This window comes from Acinonyx jubatus, chromosome C1 (genome assembly GCF_027475565.1).
Source record: "Acinonyx jubatus isolate Ajub_Pintada_27869175 chromosome C1, VMU_Ajub_asm_v1.0, whole genome shotgun sequence".
Classification (NCBI taxonomy): domain Eukaryota; kingdom Metazoa; phylum Chordata; class Mammalia; order Carnivora; family Felidae; genus Acinonyx; species Acinonyx jubatus.
This window is the reverse complement of record NC_069381.1, coordinates 76743233-76758027: the sequence shown is the minus strand read 5'-3', so window position 1 is coordinate 76758027 and position 14795 is coordinate 76743233. Positions and strand designations below refer to the sequence as shown.

The 14795-nt window shown below is 36.1% G+C and overlaps 1 protein-coding gene across 6 annotated transcripts in view; it reads right to left on the bottom strand.

Moving 5' to 3' along the window:
- The window catches only part of BRDT (bromodomain testis associated), a 79182-nt gene that overhangs the window by 47333 nt on the left and 17054 nt on the right, over positions 1 to 14795 (bottom strand). For all 6 annotated transcript variants that reach the window (XM_027058614.2, XM_053214423.1, XM_015064428.3 and 3 more), the window contains 4 exons: positions 14611 to 14725; positions 9352 to 9524; positions 8390 to 8743; positions 3238 to 3366 (listed from right to left, as the gene is read on the bottom strand). In XM_027058614.2, the coding sequence (XP_026914415.1) occupies positions 3238 to 3366; positions 8390 to 8743; positions 9352 to 9524; positions 14611 to 14725 (771 nt within the window). The remainder of the gene's footprint in view (positions 1 to 3237; positions 3367 to 8389; positions 8744 to 9351; positions 9525 to 14610; positions 14726 to 14795) is intronic.

Genomic DNA, 14795 nt, shown 5'->3' with positions numbered 1-14795 from the left:
AGAAACTTAACAATATATGGAAACAAATGAAAATGAAAATACAACAATCCAAACGCTATGGGATGCAGCAAAGGCAGTCCTGAGAGGAAAATACATTGCAATCCAGGCCAATATCAAGAAACAAGAAAAATCCCAAATACAAAATCTAACAGCACACCTAAAGGAACTAGAAGCAGAACAGCAAAGACACCCAAACCCAGCAGAAGAAGAGAAATAATAAAGATCAGAGCAGAAATAAACAATATAGAATCTAAAAAAAACAGTACAGCAGATCAATGAAATCAAGAATTGGTTTTTGAAAAAATAAACAAAATTGATAAACTTCTAGCCAGGCTTCTCAAAAAGAAAAGGGAGAGGACCCAAATAGATAAAATCATGAATGAAAATGGAATTATTACAACCAATCCCTCAGAAATACAAGCAATTATCAAGGAATACTATGAAAAATTATATGCCAACAAACTGGACAACCTGGAAGAAATGGACAAATTCCTAAGCACCCACACACTTCCAAATCTCAAACAGGAAGAAATAGAAAATTTGAACAGACCCATAACCAGCGAAGAAACTGAATCAGTTATCAAAAACCTCCCAACACATAAGAGTCCAAGACCAGATGGCTTCCCTGGGGAATTCTACCAGACATTTAAAGCAGAGGTAATACTTATCCTTCTCAAGCTGTTCCAAAAAATAGAAAGGGAAGGAAAACTTCCAGACTCATTCTATGAAGCCAGCATTACTTTGATTCCCAAACCAGACAGAGACCCAGAAAAAAAAGAGAACTACAGGACAATATCCCTGATGAATATGGATGCAAAAATTCTCAACAAGACACTAGCAAATTGAATTCAACAGCATATAAAAAGAATTATTCACCATGATCAAGTGGGATTCATTCCTGGGCTGCAGGGCTGGTTCAACATTCGCAAATCAATCAATGTGATACATCACATTAATAAAAGAAAAGAAAACCATATGATCCTGTCAATCGATGCAGAAAAAGCATTTGACAAAATTCAGCATCCTTTCTTAATAAAAACCCTCAAGAAAGTTGGGATAGAAGGAAAATACTTAAACATCATAAAAGCCATTTATGAAAAGCCCACAGCTAATATCATCCTCAATGGGGAAAAACTGAGAGCTTCCCCCCTGAGATCAGGAACATGACAGGGCTATCCACTCTCACCGCTGTTGTTTAACATAGTGTTGGAAGTTCTAGCATCAGCAATCAGACAACAAAAGGAAATCAAAGGCACCAAATTGGCAAAAATGAAGTCAAGCTTTCACATTTTGCAGGTGATGTGATATTATATGTGGAAAACCCAACAGACTCCACCAAAAGTCTGCTAGAACATACCTGAACTCAGCAAAGTCACAGGATACAAAATCAATGTACAGAAATCAGTTGCATTCTTATACACTAATAATGAAGCAAAAGAAAGACAAAGAAACTGATCCCATTCACAATTGCACCAAGAATCATAAAATACCTAGGAATAAACCTAACCAAAGATGTAAAAGATCTGTATGCTGAAAATTTTAGGAAGCTTATGAAGGAAATTGAAGACGATATATAGAAATGGAAAAACATTCTGTGTTCATTGATTGGAAGAATAAATATTGTTAAAATGTCAATACTACACAAAACTATCTACACATTCAATGCAATCCCAATCAAAATTGCACCAGCATTCTTCTTGAAGCTACAACAAGCAATCCTAAAATTTGTACGGAACCACAAAAGACCACGAATAAACAGAGTAATATTGAAGAAGACCAAAGCGGGAGGCACCACAATCCCAGACTTTAGCCTCTACTACAAAGCTGTAATCATCAAGACAGCATGGTATTGGCACAAAAACAGACACATAGACCAATGGAATAGAATAGAGACTCCAGAATTAGACCCACAAAAGTATGGCCAACTCATCTTTGACAAAGCAGGAAAGAATACCCAATGGAAAAAAGACAGTCTCTAACAAATGGTGCAGGGAGAACTGGACAGCAACATGCAGAAGAATGAAACTAGACCACTTTCTTACACCATTCACAAAAATAAATTCAAAATGGATAAAGGACCTGAATGTGAGACAGGAAACCATCAAAACCCTAGAGGAGAAAGCAGGAAAAAACCTCTCTGACCTCAGCTGCAGCAATTATTTACTTGACACATCCCCAAAGGCAAGGGAATTAAAAACAAAAATGAACTATTGGGACCTCATGAAGATAAAAAGCTTCTGCACTGCAAAGGAAATAATCAACAAACTAAAAGGCAACCAACAGAATGGGAAAAGATATTTGCAAATGTCATATTGGACAAAGGGCTAGTATACAAAATCTATAAAGAATTCCCCAAACTCAACACCCGAAAAACAAATAATCCAGTCGCTCCTGGATGCTCTGGACAAACAAAAGACGCTCAATGTCACTCCTCATCAGGGAAATACAAATCAAAACCACACTGAGATACCACCTCACGCCAGTCAGAGTGGCCAAAATGAACAAATCAGGAGACTATAGATACTGGTGAGGATGTGGAGAAACGGGAACCCTCTTGCACTGTTGGTGGGAATGCAAACTGGTACAGCCACTCTGGCAAAAAGTGTGGAGGTTCCTCAAAAAATTAAAAATGGATCTATGCTATAACCCAGCAATAGCACTGCTAGGAATTTACCCAAGGGATACAGGAGTGCTGATGCATAGGGGCACTTGTACCCCAATGTTTAGAGCATCACTTTCAACAATAGCCAAATTATGGAAAGAGCCTAAATGTCCATCAACTGATGAATGGATAAAGAAATTGTGGTTTATATACACAATGGAATACTACATGGCAATGAGAAAGAATGAAATATGGCCTTTTCTAGCAACGTGGATGGAACTGGAGAGTGTTATGCTAAGTGAAATAAGTCATACAGAGAAAGACAGATACCATATGTTTTCACTCTTATGTGGATCCTGAGAAACTTAACAGAAGACCATGGGGGAGGGGAAGGAATAAATAAAGGTTAGAGAGGGAGGGAGCCAAACCATAAGAGACTTAAAAACTGAGAACAAACTGAGAGTTGATGGGGGTGGGAGGGAGGGGACAGTGGGTGATGGGTACTGAGGAGGGCACCTGTTGGGATGAGCACTGTGTGTTGTATGGAAACCAATTTGACAATAAATTTCATGTTAAAAAAAAATTAAAAAAAAAAAAAGAAGAAATTCACTTTCAGAGCACACCTATCAACTTACCTGGAGTGTTCTTGCCATTGTCACTACTTCATGGTCTGGAGGATTGTACTTGTAGCAATTCATGAACATTAATCTAACATCTGCCGCAAATTCATATGCATCTTTATATTCTTGGTTGTCCATTTTTCCCTAAATTAAGGAAAAATTACAGGATTCACAAACAACATAGTTCAAAAATTATTTGAGCACCTACATTACGAAATAGTTCAAATAACAGAAGAACATAGACAATACCAGAAACAGATACCCACCCTCCAAATTTGACATATGTAAAAATTCTGCTATATTTGTTTTGGTATTTTTTGACTTTGAAAATATCCAATGAATTTTGACAAGCAGAGATAAGGAAGGAGGACATTCCAAGTAAAAACAAAAACAAAAAACAGAAACAAAATCACAAAAGCAGGAAAACAGTGCATTTCCAGGTAATCTTGGATAGACAAGTTTGATCCCAGGAAAGTGGTGAAAAGATAAATTCCTTAAAAGAACCCTGAACATCTAAATGAAAGGTTTTTACTAAAATTCTCCTAAAAATGAAAAGACGTAAAAAATTGAACAGAATTGGTAAAAGGAAGGAAATAATAAAGATCAAAGCTGAAATAAATGAAAGACAAAAACAAAAACAAACAAAAATTACAGATCAATATCCCTGATGAATATAGATGCAAAAATCCTTAACGAAGATTAGCAAAATTCATTCACCATGAGCAAATGGGATTTACTCCAGGAATGCAAGGATGATTCAATAATCTTATACAACATGTGAACAAAATGAAGGATAAAAACCATATGGCCATCTCAATAAATGCAGAAAAAAATTGACAAACTTCAACATCTTTTCATGATAAAACTCTCAACAAAGTGGGCTTAAAGAGAACATACCTCAACATAATAAAGACCATATATGAAAAACCCAGTTAACACCATACTCAATGTGAAAAACTTAAAGCTTTCCATTTAAGACCACGAAGACAAGAATGTCCATTCTCACCACTTTTACTCGATATAGTACTGAAAATCCTAACCACAGTAACTAGACAAGAAAAAGTAAAAGGCACTCAAAGTGGTACAGAAAAAGTAAAACTCACTATTTGTATATGACATGATACTATATACAGAAAACCCTAAAAACTCCACCAAAGAACTATAAGAATAAATGAATTCAGTAAAGTTGCAGGATACAAAATTAATATACAGAAACATACTGCCTCTATATGCTAATACTGAAGTAGCAGAAAGAAAAATTAAGAAAAACAATCCTATTTATAACTGCATCAAAAAGCAAAAACAAAAATTCCCTAAAAATAAATTTCACCAATAGAGTGAAAGACCTTTACTTTGAAAATTATAAGACACTGATGAAAGAAATGTCTTTTCACAAATGAAAAGATAAACCATGCTCAGAAATTTGAAGAATTAATATTGTTAAAATATCCATATCACCCAAAGAAATCCACAGATTCAATACAATCCTGATGAAAATGCTAATCATAATTTTCATAGAACTAGAACAAACAATCCTAAACCACAAAGACCGTGAATAGCCAAGGCAATCTTAAGAAAGAGGACCGGGAAGACTGGGTGGCTCAGTTGGTTAAGTGTCAGACTCTTGGTTTCAGCTCAAGTCATGATCTCACGATTTTTGTGGGTTCGAACCCTGAATTGGGCTCTGTGCTGACAGTGCAAAGCCTGCTTGGGATTCTCTCTCTCCCTTTCTCTCTGCCCCTCCCCACTCACACTGTCACTATTTCTCTCTCAAAAATAAATGTAAAAAAAAAAAAAAAAAAGAACAAAGCTAGAGGAATCACAATCCCAGATTTCAAAATATACTACCAAGCTATAATAATCAAAATAGTGTGCTATTGACACAAAAATAGACCCATAAATCAGTGGAGCAGGATAGAGAGAGCCCAGAAATAAACCCACACTTACATAGTCAATCTATGACAAAGGAGTCAAGAATATACAGTAGGGAATAGACTCTCTTCAAATGGTACTGAGGTAACTGGACCACTACATGCAGAAGAATGAAAACTGAACCACTTTCGTACACCATACACAAAAATTCAAAAACGGATTAAAGACCTAAATAAAACCATAAAACTCCTAGAAGAAAACATAGGCAGTAATCTCTTGGACATGGGCCTTAGCAACATTTTTTTGGATGTGTCCTCAGGCAAGGGAAACAAAAGCAAAAATAAAGTACATCAGATGAAAAACCTTTTACACAATGAAGGATATCATCAACAAAACAAAAATGCAACCAACTGAATGGGAGAAGATACTTGCAAATGATTCATCTGATAAGGAGTTAATATCCGAGATATATAAATAATTCATATAAGGAAACAAAAACACTAAATCAAAAAATATATATGCATCTCTGGTTATTGCACTATTATTTACATAGTCAAGGTATGGGTGCAACCTCAGTGTTTATCAACAGATGAATGGATAAAGAATGTCACACAGACAGTCACACACTCACATACACACACATATATCACACACAGCCATAAAAAAGGATGAGATCTTGTCATCTCTAACAACATGGATGGACCTACAAGGTATTATGCTAAGCAAAATAAGACAGAGAGACAAATACCATATCATTTCACTCGTATGTTGCATCTAAAAAACAACACACACACACACACACACACACACACACACTTACTTTTCTCACATGTATAAAGTTGCTCCTTCCCTCCAATAAGACCAAAGTTACTGGTGATTGGATAACATTAGCTAAAATAAAACCAAGAAGTCAGAGGAGGAGTTCAGATATGTCAACTCCATACAAACCTAGCTTTTGTGTATATTTAAAAACAGTACTGGGGTGCCTGGGTGGCTCAGTTGGGCGTCTGACTTCGGCTTAGGTCATGATCTCACAGTTCGTGGGTTTGAGCCCCATGTCGGGCTCTGTGCTGACAGCTCAGAGCCTGGAGCCTGTTTCAGATTCTGTGTTTCCCTCTCTCTCTGCCCCTCCCCTGTTCACGCTCTGTCTCTGTCTCAAGAATAAATAAACATAAAAAAAAAAAAATTTTAAGACGGTACTTACAAGGCACATCCAAAACAATTCCTCTGACTTTTAAAGAGACTAGTATTTGGTTCACATGTGAAAACAAAGTCTCAATTAATTCTCAAAGTGCCATTAGTAGGTTTTAAAACTTACCCCTCAGAATAGAAGTAAATGGTGTGAGACTTCTTAACCCGTGTGCCCATATGAGAACAGAAAATGAAAAGATCAAGAAGCAGCTTTTAGGAGAATTGTTCTATCAAGTGCCGGGGTTATAAAATATTTTAGGAATATTTCTGATACTTCTCAAGCAAACTTACAGGGCTTAAATTATAATAACTTCATTATGTGTTCAAATACACTTAAACATTTTGTTTATAAAGAAAAATGTGGGAAGACAGTGATGTAGAAAGAACAAATATTGTTAAAAGGTCTATACTACCCAAAGCAATCTACACACTCAGTGCAATCCCTATCAAAATAACACCAACATTCTTCACAGAGCTAGAGCAAACAATCCTAAAATTTATATGGAACCACAAAAGATCCCAAATAGCCAAAGTAACGTTGAAAAAGAAAACCAAATCGGGAGGCATCACAATCCCACACTTTAACCTGTATTACAAAGCTAGAATCATCAAGACAGTATGGTATCGGCACAAAAACAGACACACAGAACAATGGAATAGAGAACCCAGAAATGGACCCACAAATATATGGCCAACTAATCTTCAACAAAGCAGGAAAGAGTATCCAGTGGAAAGAAGACAGTCTCTTTAGCAAATGGTGCTGGGATAATTAGACAGCAACATGAAGAAGAATGAAACTGGACCACTTTCTTACACCATACACAAAAGTAAATTCAAAATGGATGAAAGATCTAAATGTGAGACAGGAAACCATCAAAATCGTATAGGAGAAAACAGGCAGCAACCTCTCTGACCTAGCCCACAGCAACTTCTTGCTTGATATGTCTCCAGAGGCAAGGAAAATAAAAGCAAAAATGAACTACTGGGACCTCATAAAGATAAAAGGCTTGTGCACAGCAAAGGAAAGTCAACAAAAAGACTACTGATGGAATGGGAGAAGATATTTGCAAATGACGTATCAGATAAAGGGTTAGCATCCAAATTGTACAAAGAACTTGCCAAACTCAACAGCCAAAAAACAAATAATCCAGTGAAGAAATGGGCAGAAGATATGAATAGACACTTTTCCAAAGAAGATAACCAGATGGCTAATAGACACATGAAAAGATGCTCAACCTCATCGATAGCACCACACACCAATCAGAATGGTTAAAATTAACAACTCAGGACACAACAGATATTGGTGAGGATGTGGAGAAAGGGGAACCCTTTTGCACTGTCGGTGGGAATACAAACTGGGGCAGCCACTCTGGAAAACTGTGGAGGTTCCTCAAAAAATTAAATATAGAACTACCCTATGACCCAGCAATAGCACTACTAGGAATTCATCTAAAAGATACAAAAATGCTGATTCAAAGGGGCAGATGCACCCACAATGTTTATAGCAGCACTATCAACAATACCCAAATTATGGAGAAAGCCCAAAATTCCATCAACTGAGATTAAGAAGATATGGTCTCTCTCTCTCTCTCTCTCTCTCTCTCTCTCTCTCCACACACACACACACACACACACACACACACACACACACACACTGGAATACTACTCAGTGACGAAAAAGAATGAAATCTTGCCATTTGCAACAATGTGGATGGCACTGGAGGGTATTATGCTAAGCGAAATTAAGTCAGAGAAAGATATCATGATTTCACTCATATGTGGAATATGAGAAACAACAGACATAAGGGAAGGGAAGGAAAAATAAGATAAAAACACTGAGGGTTTCAAATTATAAGAGACTTACAAATACAGAACAAACTAAGGGCTGCTGGAGTGGGGTGGTGGGTTAAATGGGTGATGGACGTTAAGGAGGGCACTTTTTCAGGATGAGCGCTGGATATCATATGTAAGAGATGAATCACTGGGTTCTACTCCTGAAGCCAAGACTACACTCTATGTTAACTAACTTGAAAAAAAATTTTACAACGACAAGAATACTTTTATAATTAAGAAAAGAAGTTCTTCCTATTAAGAAAACATTTACCTTAATAGTTCCAAGATCCATTGGATTTTTCACAATATCATAGTAGTTATAGAGCCCCAAAGCATTAACATCAACAGGATTATAAAAGGGCCATGCATAGGACAAGTGTTTCTTTGCAAGCATTTCTTTAAGAATCTCACTACAGTGCCTTAATTGTTTGGTCACTTCAACACTCTTTATGACTTTACATAGTTGCTGAGAATCCGGCAAAACAGTCTTCAGCACATTTTCTTTCATAGGTGGCATTTTCACTGATTTTTTTTCTGCAAGTGTTGGGGAAGATTCACCACTTGCTTTAACTACTGAAGTTGTAGGAGTCGTGGTATCTGCTTTCCTCTTCACACCCCTTGTAACCTGAAACAATTCAATAACAACAACTGTAATTAAAGTGACATTCACAGCAACAGTTTTCAAACTTTTTTGATGGTTACTCCTACAGTTAAAAAAAAAAAAAACAAAAAAAAAAAGGAAAAAATTATCAGTACCATGTCGTCTATATATTAAATATTAGTAAAAGTTAATTTCTTTTCTACAGGTAAATTAATAGCTCAAATATTTTCTTCCTACATCCCAAAGAATGGTCTTATGCAAACCTTTGAGATCAATGAGAGATGGGAAGCAATAAAAGTCACTGTTATGCAAAAACAAGTTCTGAATACCTGAAATCAGCTACGGTATACAATTTTAAATTATCAACCCATCAAGTTATGATTCAAAAGAAGTTACATAACACACACAAAATAGGTAGTTGGGCAACTGATACTAATATAAAAATATATAAGCCAGTTCAAATTCTACCTAAAAATCTCTAAAATTTGGTTCACATTCTAGATCTGTTAAAAAATGTACACAAAGATTGACTGTAGTATACTGAAGACCAATTTTCAGATCAACTTAAAAAAAGGTTTAGTCATTACAACAATCCCTTACACTGAAACATTTTAAAGTCATAGTAAACTTACTTGGGCCACTGTTTGTGAGGTAGTGTTGAATAGAGTACCTTGTGACATGTTTGAAGGAGAAATAGATGTCTTAGGAAATACAGAGGGAATCACTTGTTGCTTAAATACTTTGTCCAGTGCTTTGGGGGATTGTTTTTCTTTACCAGAAGGAACTGCTACATTATGTTGAATCCCTAGTAAAGTGTGAACCAGAGTAAATATGAGTAAAATATAAAACTATTTTTCTATTAGTATTCTATTTTAATTCACTTAGTTCAGCTTTTTAGCAATATAAACACAGGAAACTCCCATTCTCCTTTGAAACCCTCCCACAGGTACTTGCTAACATTTGTTAGACCAATTTAGATATAATATTAGAGACTTCAAACCTGATATTAATGGAAGACTTATCAATTTTATTCAGAAAGGTGTCTGGCTTAAATTTACACTAATAGAGCTCTGTGAGTAGCTTCAGTAAATTTTAGACATCCTGGAGACAAACTACATAATACTATGTGAGGTCTCCAGAATGCTCTGCATAAATATCCAAGAACCTTAAAACTATGACAGAGCCCATCATTGGTTAACACAAAACAATAGATATGAACATAATCTTCTTATCAATATATCCTTCAGATGACTCTGCCGAAGGAACCACTGTATATGGTCTTCTGCCTTGTATGTTCCCAGAGAACACCAACACTTAAGACATTTGGATCACATCGCTCTGAAATCTATTATTTCAAAAGTCCATCCTTGTATCCAGGTAACTCCATTCTTCAGACTATGAGACTAATGTGCTGCCCACTACACCAAGAGGGCTGCTACGGTAACTCCATTCTTCTAATCACTCGGGCCATAAACCTTGGAGTCATCTTTGACTCCACGGTCGTTCAAACCCAATATCCCCATCCATCAGCAAACTCTTTTGGCTCTATCTTCTTATCCAGAATCTGATTACAATTACAAGTGGTAATCACCCTGGTCCCAGGCATCAATTCTTAACTGGATTTCTACAGTAGTATCCTATGAGCCCTTCTTTCTTCTGCTTTTACATCCTGTAGTCTGTTCTCAAAATAGCCCTCGAGGTGATATTTTAAATTCAAATAAGATCATGACACTTCTGCTCAATGCCCAATGACTTCTAATCTTTTCAAATAATAGCCAAAGTCCCTACAATGCCTTGTAAGGACCTGTGTCATCTCTCTACCTATGCTCCTCCCCCACGTCCCCACCTCTGCCCTCCTTCCAACCGCACTTCCTATCACTCCACCCCTTCACTAATTTCACTTAGCCTACTGGCCTACTGTCCTCAAATTTGGTTAGCATAAGCAGACAATTTGCTCTGCCTGTAAGGAGATAGCCTCATCAGGTCACTCCAACATTCCCTTCATGCCTTTGCTGAAATGTTACCTTCTCAAGCCACCCTATATAGAACAAGTTTCTCCTTCCACTCCCACCACTTTCTTGTTCTCTTATTCTTATTTTTTTCTTTGCCCTTATCACATTTGACATAGAATATATAGATATCCCCGACCCTCCAAATTCTTAACAAACTCAGGAACCAAATATTTTTGAATATATTTTAAGACAGGGCTGGTATTCCTCAATCTCTTATTTCTCATTACTCACTAACTAAAACTTAGGAACCAAAGAGACTGAGATAACCTCCTATCTTTTGATATTCCAACTGTGGCTCTTTGAACTCAGGAGCTAAACAGATAAGTATAATGAGAAATACTTACATTTACTTAGTGTTACCAATTTCCTCAACAAAACCAAAAAGCTCTGTGAGGGGAAAGGAACTTTGTTTTGATCTCTACAATATCCCTTGTGCCTAATACAGTACTTGGGACATAAGAGGACTCAATGGATATTTATTGTATGCTTATTATGTATCAGGCCACCATTCTAAGTGCTCAGGCACAATAATGAACAAGATAGAGAGTTTCTGTCCTTGTTGACCATATTGTCTAGTATAAGAAATAGAAAAAAAAAGTAATCAAATTGATTACAATTGATGCTAAGCACTAGAAAGGAAATAAATGGGAGTACTGACAAAAGACAGAGACCTACTATAAAGAAGATAGCCAAAGAAGTCTCTTTGAAGAGGTATCAATTCAGATGTTACTGGAAAGAAGTAACCAGCCAGAGAATGGGGTGGCAGTAAAACTGTATTCCAAGACAATCAGTAGGGAAAACTTCAATGAGTGAGATGAAAGTAGTTCAGGATGAGAATAGAGAAATGGGCAAAGATTTAATCCCAAAAGGCCACGGTAGGAATTCAGACTTCATTTTAATATGAGAAGCTACAGAGGTTTTAAGCAGGTTAATGATGTATTTTTATTTTTTGATGTATAGTTTATTTTTAAAAGACTGCCTTTGCAGGGCACCTGGGTGGCTCAATCAGTCAAGCGTCCGACTCTTGGTTTCAGCTCAGGTCATGATCTCGTGGCTCATGGGTTCAAGCCCCACATCAGACTCTGTGTTGATGGTGGAGCCTGTTTATGATTCTCTCTCCCCTCCTCTCTACTCCTCGCCTGCTCATGCTCTCTCTCTCAAAATAAACTTAAAAATAAATAAAAATAAAAGACTACTTTTGCTATTGTATAGAGAACACAGAACAATCAAGATCACAGGGGCTAAGAAGATTGTAGCCCAAGTTAGTATTACTGCAAAAACAATCTTAGGATTGAATTCAAATGATTACTAATGAACAGAAGGGGAGAGAGAATCAAAGAAGGAAGGAATCAAGAACAACTTCTATTCTGGCTTGAATAACTGTTTATTAGTACCATTTTCTGTTATACAGAATAACCTAAGAAGTTCAGTGTTTAACTATAAGCAAGGTAAATGAGAGATGTGTATAAGACATCCAAGTGGAAATGTCCAGTGACTTGAAGATAATAATTGGTTTCTCAGGGAGGACTGTGTTAGAGATATAGATTTGAGGATTAATAGCATACAGATGGAATTTAGAAAAAGGATAACTAATATCAAGCCCTGAAAAGAAAACCCCAATACTTTAGAAATCGAATAGAAAAGAATAGGGGCACCAGGGTGGTTCAGTCAGTTAAGTGTCTGACTCTTGATTTCAGCTCAGGACAGGATCTCATGGTTCGTGAGTTTGAGCTCCATGTCGAGCCCCATGCACTAAGAGTGCAAAGCCTGCTTGGGATTCTCTTTCTCTTTCTCTTTCTGCCCCTCCCCTGCTCTCTCCCTCTCAAAAAAAAAAGTTTGTTTTCAGTATTTAGAAAAGAATGATAATGCCAAGAGGACTACAGAATGGGAAGTAAGCTCACACAACTAGAGTGTGCACAAAGAATAAAGGCATTTCAAGAAAGAGACAGTAGCCTTCTAAAGCAAATACTGATTAAGATCAAGTAAAATGAGAATAGAAAAATATTACTTAAATATTGTCACATGAAGACTGATCCAGCTCATGAAGGCAATGGCCCAAAGTGACAGAGATGGAAAGAATCCTTTTATAGACCTTTGCTCTAGCTGATCCCCCTGCCTGGAATGTTCTTCTTTGTTCAAATCTTAACTTCTTAATGAGGCCCACTCTGAACCCATCATGTTTGTTTGCCTCTCTTTTCCTACTACGATGTAAACTCCAAGATGGCAAAAGTTTTTGTTTTGTTTGATATATCTCAAGAATGCTGACCAGCGTGGTGGCACCTAAAAGTTACTCAAGTATTTCATCTATCAATTCAGTTTAATGTACTAAATTTAAATTTCTTCTTTGCCATAATGTATCAACACATAACTACATTATTTGGCTGTCATATGACAATTTCCCTACCACTGTGCATAAAAATGACATGACTCTGGCAGTAGAAAACTCCTAAAAAAAGTTATTTGGAAATTCTACCAATCCTTCAAGACCAAACTCAGCTTCTATCACCCCTAAAGCCTTCCCCAGCTTTGCCAGTATGAATGTCTTATTCTTTTGGACTATAGCACATACTATGTGTAATTTCATCTGTTATAATGCATGTCTTATTTTTTTTAAAGTTTTATTTCTAACTAAAATGTAAATTGAAGCTGAGTTAGGTTGGTTATACATCTTTGTAACCATCACAATATGTGCATTTTAAGTGACAAACATCCAAATACATAATGACAGAAAAACAAAGTCAAAGAACTTTTGTCTGACGGAATCTTATGCTTTTAGCAATAATCTGAGCATCTGAAACAAGTAGCTACAACTTAACCACCAAGAAAGTATTAAATATTTTTTTAAGGGAAGCATTCTAAAGATAAATAATTTTTACCATGCTTGATAATTTAAGTCAGCAATAATTATCACTTTGCTTTAACAATTTAAATGGCATACTGATATACTCTTGCAGAACCCTAGGCCATTTACTGTCAGACTTAAGGACAACCTTTTCCAAAGGTGAGAATCAAATAATAACTTTAATAAACAGTGAGTGTCTCACAGGATTGGGTAAAGCTTTAAGTCATGACCCATCTTAAAGATCTATCAACAACAAGGAAAAAAGCACACATTATTATCAATTAAAACAATCTTATAGTGGTATAAGTCTCCTATATCCCAGCCACTTAACTATATACTTTACAAACACAAAAGCTAAATATTTTCCTGATATTATACATGAAGAAACTAACATGGAATGGTGATTAAGAAACTTAGCCAAAATGTACACCTGCAGTGATCTAAAAATAAACCAACATTTCATCTATGACAACTTTGGTTAACCTCTACCATAAATCCAACTGAATACCTAAGATTAGTTTTGTAACTCCATACTTAAATATTATGATTATTAGCTATAAAATATTTCCCTCTAAAGTTTGTTTGTTTGTATGTTTTGAATTAAAAGATAGGAGAATCCTCAGACACAACAGTAACATTTCTTTCTTAGCTATGGGATCTTTGGTACAAGGAACATTGAAAATTTTTGCCCTCTTATTAGTATAGCACAGATACAAGATCCACTAAAAATACTAATAAATTTATGGGGTGCTTACTATGTGAATGGCACTGTGCTATAGGAAATCTCAGACTCCAAGGCCATAATCGAGACAATCCTCTCTAATCTTGTATGATAGCCATCCTTGTTTTCAAAGTTTGCCTTACTGTTTAAATGGACACCTTATACCAATAAATAGGATATAGAAGGACTTCAGATTGCCTATCTCCTTTGAGGGATTTATTTAGTTCTAGTCATTATATTTATACATGCACATGTACACATTCATATAATATAAAACACAGAGAAAGAAAGAAAACATAAAACTTTTCTGTCTTACCTTTCTTTATTCTTTCCTTACCACCTATAATTTGTTCTTCTTGTGGCATCTGAGATAATTTCTGCCTAAACAACTTCTCTAGAGCTTGTGCCATAAGAACAATGTCATCTCCAGGCTAGAAAATATATAAGATTACAACATGGTCAACAATTCAGGCTACCTTAGAGAAGACAGTGACACAGTAC